Raw genomic sequence first — 16,012 nt, forward strand, 5'->3', positions numbered from 1 at the left:
ATCAAAACCAAGACTAGCATGGGAGAAGATACTGCTCCCAAGAGATTTAGGGAGAAGTGGCAGTAGATATTCCGCAGTACAGTAAAGCATTAACTGTAGCATTTTTTAATAAGATGCCAATCAGAATCATAACAAGCCAGTTGGAAGGACATGATTGTGGAAAAAATGGCTTTATTAGTTTTAGAATGGGTCAGTAGGGCTAGAAAGGGGGAAACCCAAATGTTATGATACATAATTTATAATTAAAATATTCTCAGCTAAAGTTCTATACCAATGGAAATAGGAAATTCTTCCCTGTACAAACAGCCCAAAAGGATTAGAAACATAATACAGTAAGCTGGTTTTGGGTAAAAGGCTTAATGAAAGTTAAATACTGGCAAGAACTGATTAAACAGAATGGCTTAATGTCTGGGAAGAAGCTAAGAAGGAAGTATGATATTCCACAGCGGTGCAAATTTTAGTTTGAAGGATGGCTGTGGCAACATGACCTGTTGGGAAAGGCTGAAGGAGGAGTAATGGCCAATGGTAGTAGAAAAAATAGTATAAATCAGGCATAAAAGGGTAGAAATTAAACTTCTCATACAGTGTGTGCCTAGAATTTGATATACCTGAAAAGCACTATAATAGAAAACGAAAAATGGAGAGAGATAACTCCTACTCTTGGAGATGTCATAACTACAAAAAGGGGAACATGGAAGCATATCTTTTGGAAGATTTGACACAGTATAAAGCTGACATAAAATCTTATGAAGAGGCGAGTACATTTTACAACACATTTTACTAGAAAAAGAACATATACTTTACGGAAACCATAGAAAACTTACAGTTAAGTCATTTGATGGAAATACCTATTTGGATAGTAATACTTAAAAGTGATTACTAGGCACTAAAAGAGTTAGCACACACATGATAGCAGAGGGGACAAAGTTAATATTTGATGAAGAGAAACAGAAATACCAAAAAGGGTGAAGGCTAAAGATGGGGATAGAAATGGGTACCATCAGTGCAAAGTGAGGATGGAAATTAGAATGAAAGAGACAACAGGGATCATTAAGGAGCAAGATAGCTAGTAAATTATGAATGAGTGTATTGCTAAAACTTTGATAGTAAAATAAAGACTTAATTTCCTCTGCATTCATGTAATTTTTTTTTATTCTTTTTTGTCAGAATCAGAATACACTGAAATAAATTCTGAAATTGTGTGTGTGTGTGTGTGTGTGTGTGTGTGTGTGTGTGTGTGTGTGTGTGTGTGTGTGTGTGTGTGTGTGTGTGTGTGTGTGTATGTATGTGTGTATATATATATATATATATATATATATATATATATGGATATGGATTTGTATCACTTCACTGAGAGACCATTTCACTGAGACCAAATCACCTAAAGTTAATTTCACCTAAAACTCATTTCACTGACACTCTACTACTCTAAGGTAAATCAAAGGTATATGTCCTTTTCCCCACTGTAGTGCAATCCTGGTGTTAGTATATATAGTTGGGGGGCACAGCCCCCCACATTGGTGTGTGTGTGTGAGGGGCATAGCCCTCCACTTAGTTGGGTTTTACCAAGTAATGTAAAACAAAACTAGACAACAGAAAACCCCCACACCCCCCTAACTATATATACACTAACACCCAAGATCGCACTACAGTGGGGAAAAGGACATATACCTTTGATTTACCTTAGAGTAGTACTTGTCAGTGAAATGAGTTTAAGGTGAAATGAACTTTAGGTCATTTGGTCTCAGTGCAATAGGTGTCATTAATTGGTCTTTCAGTGAAGTGATATGAATCCATATGTGTGTGTGCATATATATATATATATATATATATATATATATATATATATATATATATATATATATATAGATCTTTGTCAGTTGATAGTTTCCAGAAACCCAAAATTCAAATCGGTGAGATAATATGATCAAATTTCTGAAAACTTGAACAAAAAAAAAATCTTCTCTTTTTACAGTTTTGAAGGGGGACAAGCCCACCTGCGACCCCCCATACCCCCTAATTGTATATAACTGCGAGGTCACACTACATTAAGGAAAATGGTACATTTCGAGATCTTCACTGTACTGCAATCTCACTTCAGAAGCTTTGGGTTTTCAGAAATTCAGTCATATCACCTCGCCGATATGAATTTCGAGTTTCTGAAAACTCGATCAACTGGTAGGGAGCCAGATATATAGGTATACAGTGGATATAGAAAGTGTACACACCCCTGTTAAAATGCCAGGTTTTTCTGTTATAAAAAAAAGAGACCACAATAAATTTTTCCATCTTTAATGTGACCTATAACCTGTACAGGTCAATTGAAAAACAAACAAATCTGTTAGGGAAAAAAATATAAAACATACAATAAGCTGGTTGCATAAGTGTGCACACCCTTAAACTAATACTTTGTTGAAGCACCTTTTGATTTAATTACAACATTCAGTCTTCTTGGGTACACACCTACTATCAATTAAAGAGACTCTGATTAACCCAAAATAAAGTTCAGCTGTCCTAGTAGGATTTTTCTGAAATTTCAGTTGCCTGCTACAGCAAAAGCCATGGTTCGCAGAGAGCTTACAAAGCATCAAAGGGATCTCATTGTTGAAAGGTATCGGTCAGGAGAAGGGTACAAAAAACTTTCCACTGCATTGGATACACCATGGAATACAGTGAAGATGGTCATCAAAAAGTGGAGAAAATATGTGACAACAGTGACGTTGCAAAGAAGTGGACATCTCTCCAAAATCGATGAAAAGACAAGACAAGAACTGGTCAAGGAGGCTACCAAGAGACCTACAGCAACACTGAAGGAGTTGCAGGAATTTCTGCCAAGTACTGGTTGTGTACTACATGTGACAACAATGTCCCATATTCTCCATATGTCTGGACTGTGGGGTAGGGTTGCAAGATGGAAGTCTTTTCTTGCACAAAAAAAAATCCAGCCTGGCTAAAATTTGCAAAACAATACATCAAGTCTCCGAAAAGCATGTGGGAAAATGTGTTATGGTCTGATGAGACCAAGGTTGAAATTTATGGCTGCAATTCCAAAAGGTACATTTGGTGCCAAAAACAACACGTCGCATCACCAAAAGAACACCATCCCCACTGTAAAGCATGGTGGCGGCAGTATCATGCTATGGGGTTGCTTTTCTTCAGCTGGAACTGGGTCTTTAGTCATGGTGGAGGGCATTATGAACAGTTCCAAATACCAGTCGCTTTTGGCCCAAAACCTTCAGGCATCCACTAGAAAGATGAAGAGGAATTTCGCCTTTCAACAAGACAGTGACCTTAAACGTACATCCAAATCAACAAAAGAATGGCTTCACCAGAAGAAAATTAAAGTTTTGCAGTGGCTCAGCCAGAGCCCAGACCTAAATCCAATAGAAAATCTGTGGGGTGACCTGAAGAGGGCTGTGCACAAGTGATGCCCTCACAATCTGACAGATTTAGAGCACTTTTGCAAGGAAGAGTGGGCAAATATTGCCAAGTCAAGATGTGCCATGCTGATAGACTCCTACCCAAGAAGACTGAAAGCTGTAATTAAATCCAAAGTTGCTTCAACAAAGTATTGGTTTAAGGGTGTGCACACTTATGCAACCAGCTTATTGTACGTTTTTTTATTTTTTCCCCTAACAGATCTGTTTTTCAATTGATTTGTAGAGGTTATAGGTCACATTAAAGGTGGGAAAAGTTTTGAAATGATTTATTGTGGTCTCATTTTTTATATCACAAAAACCTGGCATTTTAACAGGGGTGTGTACACTTTTTATATCCTCTGTAAATACAGATATAGATATAAGATATGTAGAGGTATAGATAGTTTTTGAGGAACACAGATTAATATGTACTGGAAAAGAAGCTAAATGAGCAGTAAAAGAACACCATCTAGGAAAGAGAAATAATATGCATGGAAGGTTAAAAAGAAAGTGATGTAAGGTGTTCACAGATGATATTCTCATATTAAATATGTTTGTACTGCTACTGCATCATTTGGATGCAATAAGGTAATTTTTGGGGATAAAATAACATTTTATTTATTTATTCTGTTTTGAGTGTTTTCATTGAAACAAAGAAGTCTTGAAAATATGATGCAGATTTAATCACAAAAAACAGCTACCGAGTACTCAAGCAAATCCAGGTACAAGCAACAAAATAAGTCCAAGCAACAAAAAAGCTGTATCTGGAACACACGGCAGAAAACAAAAAGTGCAAAAATTCACTATAAATAATTTATTGAAGGAATAAGCGCTTTCACGGTAAAACTCCAACATCGCTTCATCAGATAATGAATAAAATGAAACCTTCTTCCTTAAATAATACCAACAGACCAATCATTAGCATCGGCCCACTCCTACTTAAAACGAACATAACAGCAACTTCATATTCAAAACATATATAAAATATATATATATATATATATATATATATATATATATATATATATATATATATATATTGCACATAAATAAACAATAAAATATTCATATGTAATAAGAACATATAATGTCATTCCTATCTAAACAATCTCCTCGATTTTAGAACAGGTTCAATGGGAACTTGGCCATTCAGGCCTTTCCCTTTATAAGATTGTATTCTCAAGATCCACTGACTCCACCCTTTCAGTATGATTTTTAATATCACCCATTCTCAGTGATTTGTAGATCCTATCAATAACACGAAACTTAAAATTATGACATTCACCTTCAGTCATAACATGTTTTGCTAATGCATTATTCTCGTATTTCATTTTTATAGAATAAAGGTGTTCCCTTATTCTATCTCTAAATCTATGGTTGCACTTCCCTATGTAGAATGCAGAGCATTCAATATAATGGACCAAATAGACTACATCCATGGTGTTAAAATTCACCTGTGCTCTAAAATGGAACCTGCATCCATCATTTGGACTAATGTAACTAATTTTTGTTGTTCTTCTTTCGGCTTTTCCCGGTTAGGGGTCGCCACAGAGGAACTCCGGTCTGCTAATGATTGGCCATAGATTTTTACGGTGCGGAGGTGCCAGCTCGACGCCCAACCTTCAACGAAGGCGCGTCCATTCGTGTATGCCTTTCGAACGCTACTCGACCGCGGGGAAGACATGCAGACTCCACACAGAAGGTGCTCCAGCCGAGAATCGAATGGGAGAACCTCTTGCTGTGAGGCGACAACGCTACCCCACCGCGGCTTATCAGTCTCAATATAGATACAATAGTTACAACTACCACAAGGAGTGGTACCTCGAGGAAGATGGGTCACATCAGTGCCCTTATATATGTCTGGATAACACAATAACTGCTTAAGATTCTTCTTGTTCTTGTACCTAAACTTAGGTCTGTCCCCCACCATCCCTCTGATCTTGTCATCATTAAGGAGTATAGGCCAATGTTTCCGAAATACTTCTGCAATAGCATTCGTATCATTACTATACTGTACATGGATAGTCAGTGGATATGTAGTCTCCTTCCTAGGTCCTTTTCATATCACTATCCATTCCAAAATAAGGTTTAGTCCTACTAGAGCGCAATTCAGTACTAGCATGCACCCCCAGTTCAACCTCTCTTTTCCTATAACCTCTCTTGCTGAATTGTTTCATCAGATATTTTATCTCTAAATTAGTTTAAGAACTAAGCCAACCCAGGAGTAGAGAAAGGAGATTTTTCAGTAGGGATGGGTGCAAGTAATGATTTAGAAAGTAGACATGAGGGAGCTGGAATTTACTGAATATTGGCAAAGGAATCAAGATAATGGAAGCAGTTTACTAGAGAGAGAGAGGTTATAGAGCAGGGTGAGGCCAAGCAGAAGTTTGGAGTGTGCTTTAGAGACTACCTTCCCTACCAGGGATTGATAACATAGTGTAGGCAATTAGAAAGTGATAAGAGTACTAAATGCAAAACCATTTCTGGTAGAGTTTCAGTTGAGTGTGGAACCGAAGTTGCTTTTGAGAAATGGATAAATTATTAGGGTATATAAAATATTGCATGATAAATATAAGATTCGGTTATAGGAGGTTAGAAAAGATTGGGAAGAGAGACTGGAAAGGTAATTTACAAGGGAACAATGGGAGAACATTTCTGTGACTCTCAGGTTTGCAACAGTATCCAGAAGGTTTTTCATTTTTGCTTGTAAGTGTTTGCTTAGATAATTTTTACCCCAAGCTGGCTTCACAAAAATTTTCCCGTGGGCAGATAAATACAGGAAGTATAATGGAGAAGAAAGAGGTGGCTGTGAGCATATTTCTTAGGAGTGTAACAAGTTGACATATTTTAAAAATTGTCTACAGGAGAGAAATGTTGGATAAGCAGTTGGCTGTAATTAAGGAAATGATTCTTTTGAACTGAGACACAGGAACTGAATTGCTTAGATACTGATCTCACAGAGTGTAATGCTATTGGCTGCCAAAAAGGCAATTACTAGAAAATGGAAAACAAAACCTACTGTAACTGATGAGTTGACTATTGTAAAGGAGTTAAAAGAAATTCATGTTGTTTAGAATGAAGGAGGAGCAAATTTCATGGAAATGAATGTATTTTTATGGGAACAAAATATACAGAATAATCTTCAGGAGGAGAAGCAAGAGTTAAGGGAAGGCAGGAACTGAGTAATTTATGGAATATTGCAGTGAATGAAAAGTGTTAAAAAGAAAATTTATAATGTATTAGATAGAATGCGTTACTTTGGTTTTCTATTGATAATAGAATTAATTCATAATCTGGTTGCTACTTATGTTTAAAACAGTGGACCAGGCTTTGCTGCTTCTGTTTTGCAGGGACTTCTGTAGACAGCAACTGTCATGGAGCTTTGAAGTTACACTGCTTTATAACCTCTTATACGTATGTGGTATGCTACAGAAAGCACCCTTTATTGTGTACATAGTACAGTTGTGGAATAGCTCACTATAACATTTGGTTGTAGTATATTAGGATCGGTACTGCATTATAGGTGTTATGCACCCCCTACCCAGCCGATTGATACAGCTTTAACATCTTTCAGAAAGGGTTAGACAGAGAACATCTCTGAGATAGCAGCCTACAGCAACACCCATGTATTTACAAACCACACCACTAGCAAAGCTTTGACAAGACAGTCATTTGTGAAATTTTTTCTTAATTTTCCACACTGCTACTATTACTCTGTTCACTTTTTGGTGGACTTACAGTAAAGACTGCAGTCCTTTTAAAATAGAATTATGTAGGTATGTGCAACTCCATGTCTTCATGGACTGAAATGATAAAAGTCTGAATCTTCCTTCTGTTCTTGGAATGGTGCTAGTAGATTTGATTTGTGTAGAGGAATATAACTGCCTTCACTTTAATCAAGTTCTTTGGCAGTCAGTTTTGTTTTCTGATTTATGATGATAGCCTGATGACAGTGATAAAAAAGGCATCCAACTTAAGAGTGTATCCTCTAGTAACATACATCTTGAAAATTGCTCTGTATATCCTCTTCTGCTTGGGAAAAGTGCAATGGTAAGATGATGTTGTTCCATTATTTCAAGGTGAGGGGTACAGTAACCATCTGTGTAAGGTAACATTTACTAGAAGGGTAATTAGAATTGAGGATATGGTTGGTGAAGGTTCTGGAATGCATTGCCACATACAGCTATGCTTTTTATGTTTATAGGGTTTCAGATGTTCCTTTAATAAATGGAAAAATAAGTCAACATAATAGATAGCAGCCAAGTACTAGATGTATTGTTTACATGGACTGTCTTTTTACCTTAAGCATCTGTGCATGATCACCAGAGGTATTGGTTAAACTAAAATTGCACTGTTAATTCCTCCTATTACTCTGTACAGTGGTACTAAAAGAAAATGTTTTAAAACTGGAAAAGTAATTACAACTATTGTCTTGTATTTTCTTTCTTTTTTTTTTTTCGCTTTGTTATAGAAACTGCTTCTGAGGATGGTAAGGATTCAGAACTATTTGGTGACTGCATTTTTGTCATTTCCAGTGCATTATCATACAGAGTTTTGTTACATAGTTGATTTGTGTAAACATGTTCACAGTTGCTTATAGTTTTATTTTCATTCCATCAATCTACTTTTATAATATATAGTAAAGTGCGTTTTCAAAGCAAATATTTATGTTTTTTTAAATTCTCATTGTCTGTTAACTGTATGCTAGTAGAGTGGATTAGCATGAAGTAAGATTTCACAAAGCCTGTTAAATATGTCAGGTAGGTAGTAGCTGAGACTTGTGCAATAAAAATAAGTCATATTTAGACAGTTTTGTTTAGGTTAACAGTTGGATTGCGCTGTTCAGTCAAAGCCATTTAGCTATCTTACTGTGGTGATATGGGGAATCAGAGTCCACTAGATGTAGGGTTGTATATGACAAGCACACATATACAGAAAAAAACGCAGCACTTGTGTTACACGCCATTGGAATCAGGACACTGTCAAAGGGGAAAAGAACAGAAAATGTACTTATGTATAATTTCAGTATTTTTCAGTGATAGCTAAAAAGTTATATGTCAGCGAAAAAAGAACAGTAAATTATGCAATTGTATGTCTTGCTAGTAACAGAGTTCCATTAATATTGGAACATTAACTTTTTATTTTCCCCAATTCTGTTCTTTGTCCTATGAATATTGAGAAAAATCATCTGTTAATATGACATCCAAGGAAGGAATTAATGGGATATTGTTGTCAACATTTGTACAAGGATATGATTCTGGGTGCTGCTCTCAGCTGACCTAATTGCATTTTATAAAAAAGATTGCGAGAATTATTCCTTTGCAAGTATTACACAAGTGACTGCCCCTTCAGCTCTTACATATATTTGTAATGATCGTGTATTATGCATCTCTAAAATTGTACACTACATTGTGTTGGCATGATTTACAGTTGTTGAAAACTCCAACCTCTTCCAAGATGTGGTTCAATTTTGAACTGCTGCTACTAATTTTTTTTTTTTTTTTTGGGAGGGGGGGAGATTGTGATTACACTAGCCCTTGTCCTGTTCCAGAGTTCAAATAGCAGGCATCTGTGATCTGTAACTTGCACTTAGCTGGATTAACCATCAGTCCATCTTAATGCACAGTTTAAAATATTTTGCACTGTGGGCAAATGGCCCTAGCATTCTTGAGTGAATATTATAGTGTCATCCAGGTAGATTGCTGCATGTCTGGTGTGCAGTCTAAGGTTTTGTCCATCAACATCTGGAATGTTGTGAGCACTCCATGAAGGCCAAAAAAGCAACACTTTAAAATGAAAGAGCCCATTAGTTGTAGAAAATGTATTTTTTCTGTAGCATCTGGGGCTACTGGGATTGCCAGTGGCATTTTTTTAAGTTTAAAGTGGACAGAGACTTGGCCTTGCTGTGTTTTGAAAACTAGTTCATCCACTTGGGCATAGGATATAACTCATATGTAGATATGGTCTTTAACTTCCTCAAATTATTGCTGAAGTTGTGCACCCATCAGCATTGGAGTCGTACAATGGGGGCTATTCCATTCTTTTTGAGATTCGTAAGTAGCATCCAGTTCAAGGTTCTTTTGTAATTTGTCCGTAGTTGCTTGCAATTTGGACTTTGGTATTCACTACAATTTTAGGTGTACATTCTTTCCAGATACAATTTCATTGCTGTGCTGAATTAAATTGGTTTAATCAGATAACTTTGAGAGTTTGTCCTTATTTTTTAGTATATTTTTTTTTACCTGTTTCTGAGTCACTGATAGTGTCACCCCTATTTTGACTTTAGAACATCCTTCTAGATCCTTAACTTCCCTGCAGAAATACCTACTGCAGAAACTTCAGTGGTGTCTCTTCATGATTTCAGAGCATTTGTATGATCTGATGGTTCTGGTTTCCTTTTTTTAACATATGTCTCATTTTATAGTTCACTTCACTTGCTTTTTATGTTACTTGAAAAGGGCAGTGCCAATTTGCTAGGAACCTTCCTCAACGGGTACTAACACAAGTACCTTTTGAACACTCTGACTAGCATTAATGTTTTATGTTCTTTGTCATGCCTGTTATATTGTTATATGCATGTTGTCCTTATGCTGTGTCACCACAGGGATTAGAGATCTGAATCTATCGTGCAGGTGTGAAAAAATGCCCTTTTATACATAGTGTTTTTTTTTTTTTCTTCTTCCCATGTTTTTTTTACATGTTCGGTATATATTTCTCAGAGGTACAGGCCAACACGGAAGGACTGTGGCTGACCAAGTTCGCAGATGACTGCAAACTGGGCGCCATAATCGACTCTCCAGCCGACACAAGCATCCTCCAAAAGGGCCTCATGGAAACAGACAACTGGTGCCAGAACCATGGCCTCAAGCTAAACGCCAAAAAGTATATAGTCATCCCCTTTGGCAAAAACAAAGTGCCCACAAATTACCACATAAGTGGTAATCCATGAAGTACAGAAGAAGTAATTAGGGACCTGGGGACCCAAGTTGATAGCAATCTCTCATTTGACAACCACGTGGCCAAAGTGGTTAAAAAAACATTTTATTTAGCCCACCTAATCATGAAGGGATTCACATCTAGATCAGGGGAGGTCATCGTGCCTCTTTACTCATCCCTCATCAGGCCCATAATTGAATACAATGCCCCTTTTGGGATGTACCTTACCAGACACCTGCAGCACCTGGAAAGACCCCAAAAGTACCTCACCAAGAGGATCAAAGGGCTCAAACAGATGCCATATGCTGCCCGGTTAAAGAAACTCCAGCTCTACTCAGTGGCATACCGCCTGCTCAGAGGCGATCTGTGCCTGACGTATAAAGCCATGTCCAACCCGGAATTAATGGACATGCTGCACCTCAGAAAATCCAAATCCCATCGAGCTATGCGCTCGAGAGACTTGAACTTCAGCACTGAAATAAATAGGACATGCTGGAGGGACATATTCATAACCCAGAGGCTCCCTTCACTCTGGAATAAAATCCCAGTCCAGGTTAGGCAGAGTCCCTCACTGACTGTCTTCAAGAGGAATCTTGACGAGTGGATGGGAGATCGTAGGTTTACCCCAGGTATCACTTCTGTGTCACTGTTAGACAGAGGCGCAGTATACTAACCTCGAAAAAGGGCATAGCAAAATTAATTTAAAATGGGTGTCGAAAGCCAAACACACTCTGGCTAGGCTTATAAATGCCCTAGGGCAGATAGCCTAGTATGAACCTATATATATATATATATATATATATATATATATATATATATATATATATATGTAGAAAGCCTGGGGATATTTGCCATGCAGCATTTCAAATTATTTGCCCTTAGTTAAGGATGCAATATTTACTTTCATAGGTGCACAGCTAAGTACTAGGGTAGCTAGCCTTTTTCCCTTTATGTGCACGAATTTAACCTATCCCATTTGGTTAGAGATTGATCTTACCCATGCGATGGTCAATAATTATATATTATCTCTAATGAGAATAACTGGGACCAAACCATAGATAATTTGAGGGGAACGTATGCATGGGATAAGGCATTTAAGAGCTAAGCCCATTAGTAATACAGGGGCAGTCTTGGGGTAAATTTTCTGTTTCCCATCCATAGAGCCAAGTTGTGATAAAATATGGACTGGAATGACCTTTGCTTAATGTAGACAGGGAGTTTGTTCCAGAACAGCAGTACCTCTGTGAGATGTACCTGTCCCACAAAACCATTCTGTTGATTTTGCAGAAGTGGCTTAGGTCCGAAGACTGAGTATTTCTGATGCTTTTGTACTTACTGATGTGCAAGAAATGTATCAGTTTTGGGTCGAAGGATGCTTGTTTGTCAGACTCAGGTCACCACTTAGCAGTCTGTAGAATACTGAGTATAGTGACAGGCTTTGAGTTGTTCTGTGTAAGATGTTTAGGCTTTATATCCTTTTAGTAGGGTCTATCTGTGAGCATTCCAGTCATTCCATAGTTTCATGTGTCTGGACAGATGCATGCCAAAGGGGACATTATATTCAGTGACTGGCCTAATGAGGGCTGAGTAAAAGGGAACATTGACATCCCTAGATCTAGACGTAATTCATTTGATAGTAAGCTGTGCAGTATAGAAGGACTTTCCTACAACATTAGGCACATGTTAGTCAAAAGTTGCTATCCACGAGTTCCCAAATCCCGAACAAGTGAGTCAACTGTTATGGGTGTATTTTCAGTGTGGTAGTTCCCTGAGGTAGATGACGTCCAAAAGTATACAGTAATGCATTTTTTTGTGTTTATTTTCAGTCTGTGATTTTTGTACCAGTTATTTATTTGGGACAAACTTTCCTACAAGATGGCTAAGTACTTTGGGGATTCAGTGACTCCTCCTTGCTTGCAGTCATATGCAAACATAGTCAGCCACAACTCTTTGGTATTGGCTTTTACTTCAGAAAAGTAGATATCCCATAACAGAACCCGGGGGAACTCCACTGGTGAATGGTCTCTTTGTGCAGGTAACTTCCCCTCTATTTTGATTTCCTACATCCTATCTGTGAGCCAGCTGGCAATTCTGCATGTGACATAAGGGGTTATCCCAGTTTAGTTAGCTTTTCTTCTGTGCTTGAGTGGGGCATTGTATCAGAAGCTTTGGCCAGGTTAAGTTTTGAAGTATGTACCACTTTGCCTGGATCCGTTACTTTGGATACATTTTCAAAAAAAAAGTCCACCAGGTTGAGTAAGCATGACCTACCCTTGATGAATGCAAACTGCGACTGGTCCAGTGTTTGGAGGTTCTATATGTCCAGATCGATTAATTCAATGACAAGTCTTTTCTAGGCTTTCCATATGAAGCTTGTCAGACTTTTGTTGCTGCAGAGCGAGAAGATATGACAGCAGTTGGTCTGTCCGCTGTTGCTTTTCAACGTATACTGCAAGATTTTAAGCACTTTATTACTACATCTATTTTAGGGTGTTCTGCGGATATCTTTTGCTGTTTCATTTTTAAAAGTACTAACAAATTTATGCATTACTCTGGGCATGGGAAGGGGTGCCATGGTCAGACTTCCTTGAGGATTGGGGAGGGGGGGGGTTCTACCTTACAGAAAAGTATTATAGCAATAACCCACGGCTGGGTGTAGGTAATGCTGGATTTACCCATGGTTGGTTCTTTGGTTTGGTCACAAGGGCAAAGGTTGAGTGACCAAACAAAGCCAACCGTGGGTAAGTCAACATTACCCACACCCAGCTGTGGGTTACTGCTGTTATACAGTGACATTATTTAAGAAAAAAGTTACTTAGTTTTCTTAAATAATGTCCTCGTATAATGGCACTGTGCTGCTCTTCCCAATTTTTCCTTGGTATCTTGTGGCTTTCTTGATGTACTGCACATGTATAAGAGACTTACTTTCCCATATGTACGCAGTACATCAGTGCTGTGCAAAGGAAGCAACAGAGAAAGGAAGATGTCTGTTGACTTTTTTTTTTTTTTTTTTTTTAATTAATTAAAAAAAAAAATGAAATCAGCAGACTTTCAAGTTACTGGGGAGATGGGACAGAGAAAATATAACGATAATTAGGTACATTTCTTTCGATGTCCTTCAAGAATGCAACTGCAGTCATAACATATGGGTTGTCTTGCCTCAGGCAGCCCTCGGTCGGCCGGATTCCAAAGTCTGGGTCCGACGTCGGCTGATGTCGCATTTCTCTCCGACGTTAGAGCGGCTGGAGTACATAAGCATCAGCCGACGCCATTTTCTTCAGTCTTTCTTGCCGCGCGGTGCCCGAAGCAGAAGCAGTTCGCAAGTGCTGGTCGGTCAGCTCCTGTATTCTTTGATTCCGAAGTCATCAAAAAAGCTAAGTACCCCGTTGGGGACCTTTTCTTGCCACAGCCGATGTCAGAAATTACTGAAAAGGTTAACAATTGTCTTTCTTGTGGTAAACAAATACCTCATAAGGATTTCCACTCTTACTGTCTTCCTTGCCTTGGCCCAGACCACGACGTCTCGGCCTGTGTAGCCTGTGCTCGCTTCAACAAGCGCACCCTCAGGCGCCGGGCGGAGTTCGCTGAAGATTTTTTCGGCGACAAATTTGCTTATACAATGCCGTCGGAACTTCCGACATCGCAAACTCCCAAGAAACGAAAAGACCGGGACCGACATCCTCGGCCCGCGTCTACCACCGACTCCACACCAAAACCTACCGCGAGTGCTCCGGTTCCCCCTGAGACGGTTTTTCCACCGCTCCGAACAGAAGACACCACATTACCGACGACTCCGATTCCGGATATCACTCCGACGCCAGTTATTGATTTTCCTCCGGATACCGAAACCGAGGAAATGCCCGAGACCATTGCTGTAGATAAGGTCACTCCTGCACGTGGAGCTGCCAGGCCTCCTATGGCCATGTCTATTAAGGCCTACACTAGGGCTAAGGCAGCCAGCAAGATCAAGCATCTTACTGCTAAAGCCTTACCTCAGCCTACTCCAGAGACACAAATCATGACTATGGCTGCCGACTTAATTTCTATGATTAGAGGTTCACAGGCCCATCCTGAGAGAGGATCCCAGCCTCCTTCTGATAAAAGGCCCTGGGTTGAACCCTCTGACCCTATTCCTTCAGATGAAGATTCTGAGGACTCTGTCCACTCAGATGGCCAGGAAGAGCTCTTCCAGACCTATGAGGACTCGGATGCAGAGGATTCCATCCCCTCGGCCTCCCCTCCTGAGGATATTTCTTTTGGGGAAGTTCTGCATACCATGAGGGAACATATCAAGTGGCAAGGCCAGGAATATTCTGATTCCAGAAAGCGCCGAACTTTCCTTAAAAAGCCCCAGCACAGGCCCTTAGCTATTCCTCCTGTGCTTGATGTTTTGGATGATTTATATTCTGACTCTAGTGTTACCCCTGATTCTCTTCCTCCTGCTCCAGCCAAGCCAGACAGGTATTACAGGATCCCAGAAACACATTCCCATTTATTCAGGGCCCATACTGCTGATTTGGAAACTATTTCTCAGGGACCTAAAGGTGTTTCAGCTTCCACCTCTAAAAATCCTTTGCCCTCCAACAGGGAAGCTAGGTCATTAGAGAGATGGGGTAAAAAGGTTTACACCTCCACTACTTTATCTATGAGAGCTTTGAATTGCCTTTTTCATATGTTACAATATCAGGATTTCCTGTTAGAAGATTTACAGAAAACATTGGCCTCTCCTGATCCTTTAGACAGGAATTCTATGCAGGAAGCTGTACATAACTCTCAGCAAGTAAGCAATCACTTCCTGCAGTGTGGATATGATGCACTGGATGCTTCATGTAGGGCAGCTATGACAGGGGCAGTCATTCGTAGACATGCATGGTTAAAAGATCAACCTCTACCAGATCATGTAAAGGCAAAACTTCTGGATGCACCTTTGGAAAAGAACAAGCTTTTTGGTGCTAATGCTAAGGATGTGTTAAAGTCCATCGAGGAAAAAGCAAAATCAGTTCAGACGGTGAAAGATTTCCTCCAGGTTCAACCCCCCAGATTCAGTAGGAATTGGCCTTCAAAAAACTGGTCCTTTCCTAATCCTGAAAAATGTCAAAGGGGTAAAACAGGCGTGGCGAGGAAGAGGACAATACAGAGGTCCTTACAGGGGACGACAATGGCAGCCAGCAAACCAAAGAAGTGACACAGGGGTTTCACCTGCCCCACAGCCACAATCTCAATGACTTTCCTCTGCTTCCGCCTACCAGGGAACAAATAGAAGCTCCCTTGGACGGGAAATTATCTCTGTTTGCAGACAATTGGCACAGATTGACAAAGGACAAATGGATTTTGGACATTATAGACCGAGGTTACAGGTTCCATTTTCATACCTTACCAAGAAAACAAGGCATGCCAAACCTACCACAAAACCAGAGGGCAGAGGCTATCAAGCAAATCTCTCTGCTGACTCGGATGAAAGCAATAGAAAGAGTTCCACAACAAGAACAAGGCCAGGGGTTTTACTCAAGACTGTTCCTTGTTCCAAGAAAATAATCTCAGTGGAGACCAATTCTGGATTTGTCCGCATTAAACACCTTTCTCATAGTACCAAAGTTCAAAATGCTGACTCTACAGCAACTCCTTCCCATGCTGGGCAAGGGGTCTTGGCTGATTAC

At 39.3% G+C, this 16,012-nt stretch overlaps 1 protein-coding gene across 20 annotated transcripts in view; it reads left to right on the forward strand.

Moving 5' to 3' along the window:
- CLASP2 (cytoplasmic linker associated protein 2) overlaps positions 1-16,012 on the forward strand; it is a 7,203,062-nt gene that overhangs the window by 3,505,300 nt on the left and 3,681,750 nt on the right. For 16 of the 20 annotated variants that reach the window (XM_044064956.1, XM_044064947.1, XM_044064955.1 and 13 more), the window contains one exon: positions 7,891-7,908. The exons of the other annotated variants lie outside the window; for them this stretch is intronic. In XM_044064956.1, coding sequence (XP_043920891.1) covers positions 7,891-7,908 — 18 coding nt within the window. The remainder of the gene's footprint in view (positions 1-7,890; positions 7,909-16,012) is intronic. 20 annotated transcript variants of the gene reach the window in all.

The sequence above is a fragment of the Protopterus annectens genome, chromosome 3.part0 (genome assembly GCF_019279795.1).
Source record: "Protopterus annectens isolate FY-2018-M chromosome 3.part0, PAN1.0, whole genome shotgun sequence".
Lineage (NCBI taxonomy): Eukaryota > Metazoa > Chordata > Ceratodontiformes > Protopteridae > Protopterus > Protopterus annectens.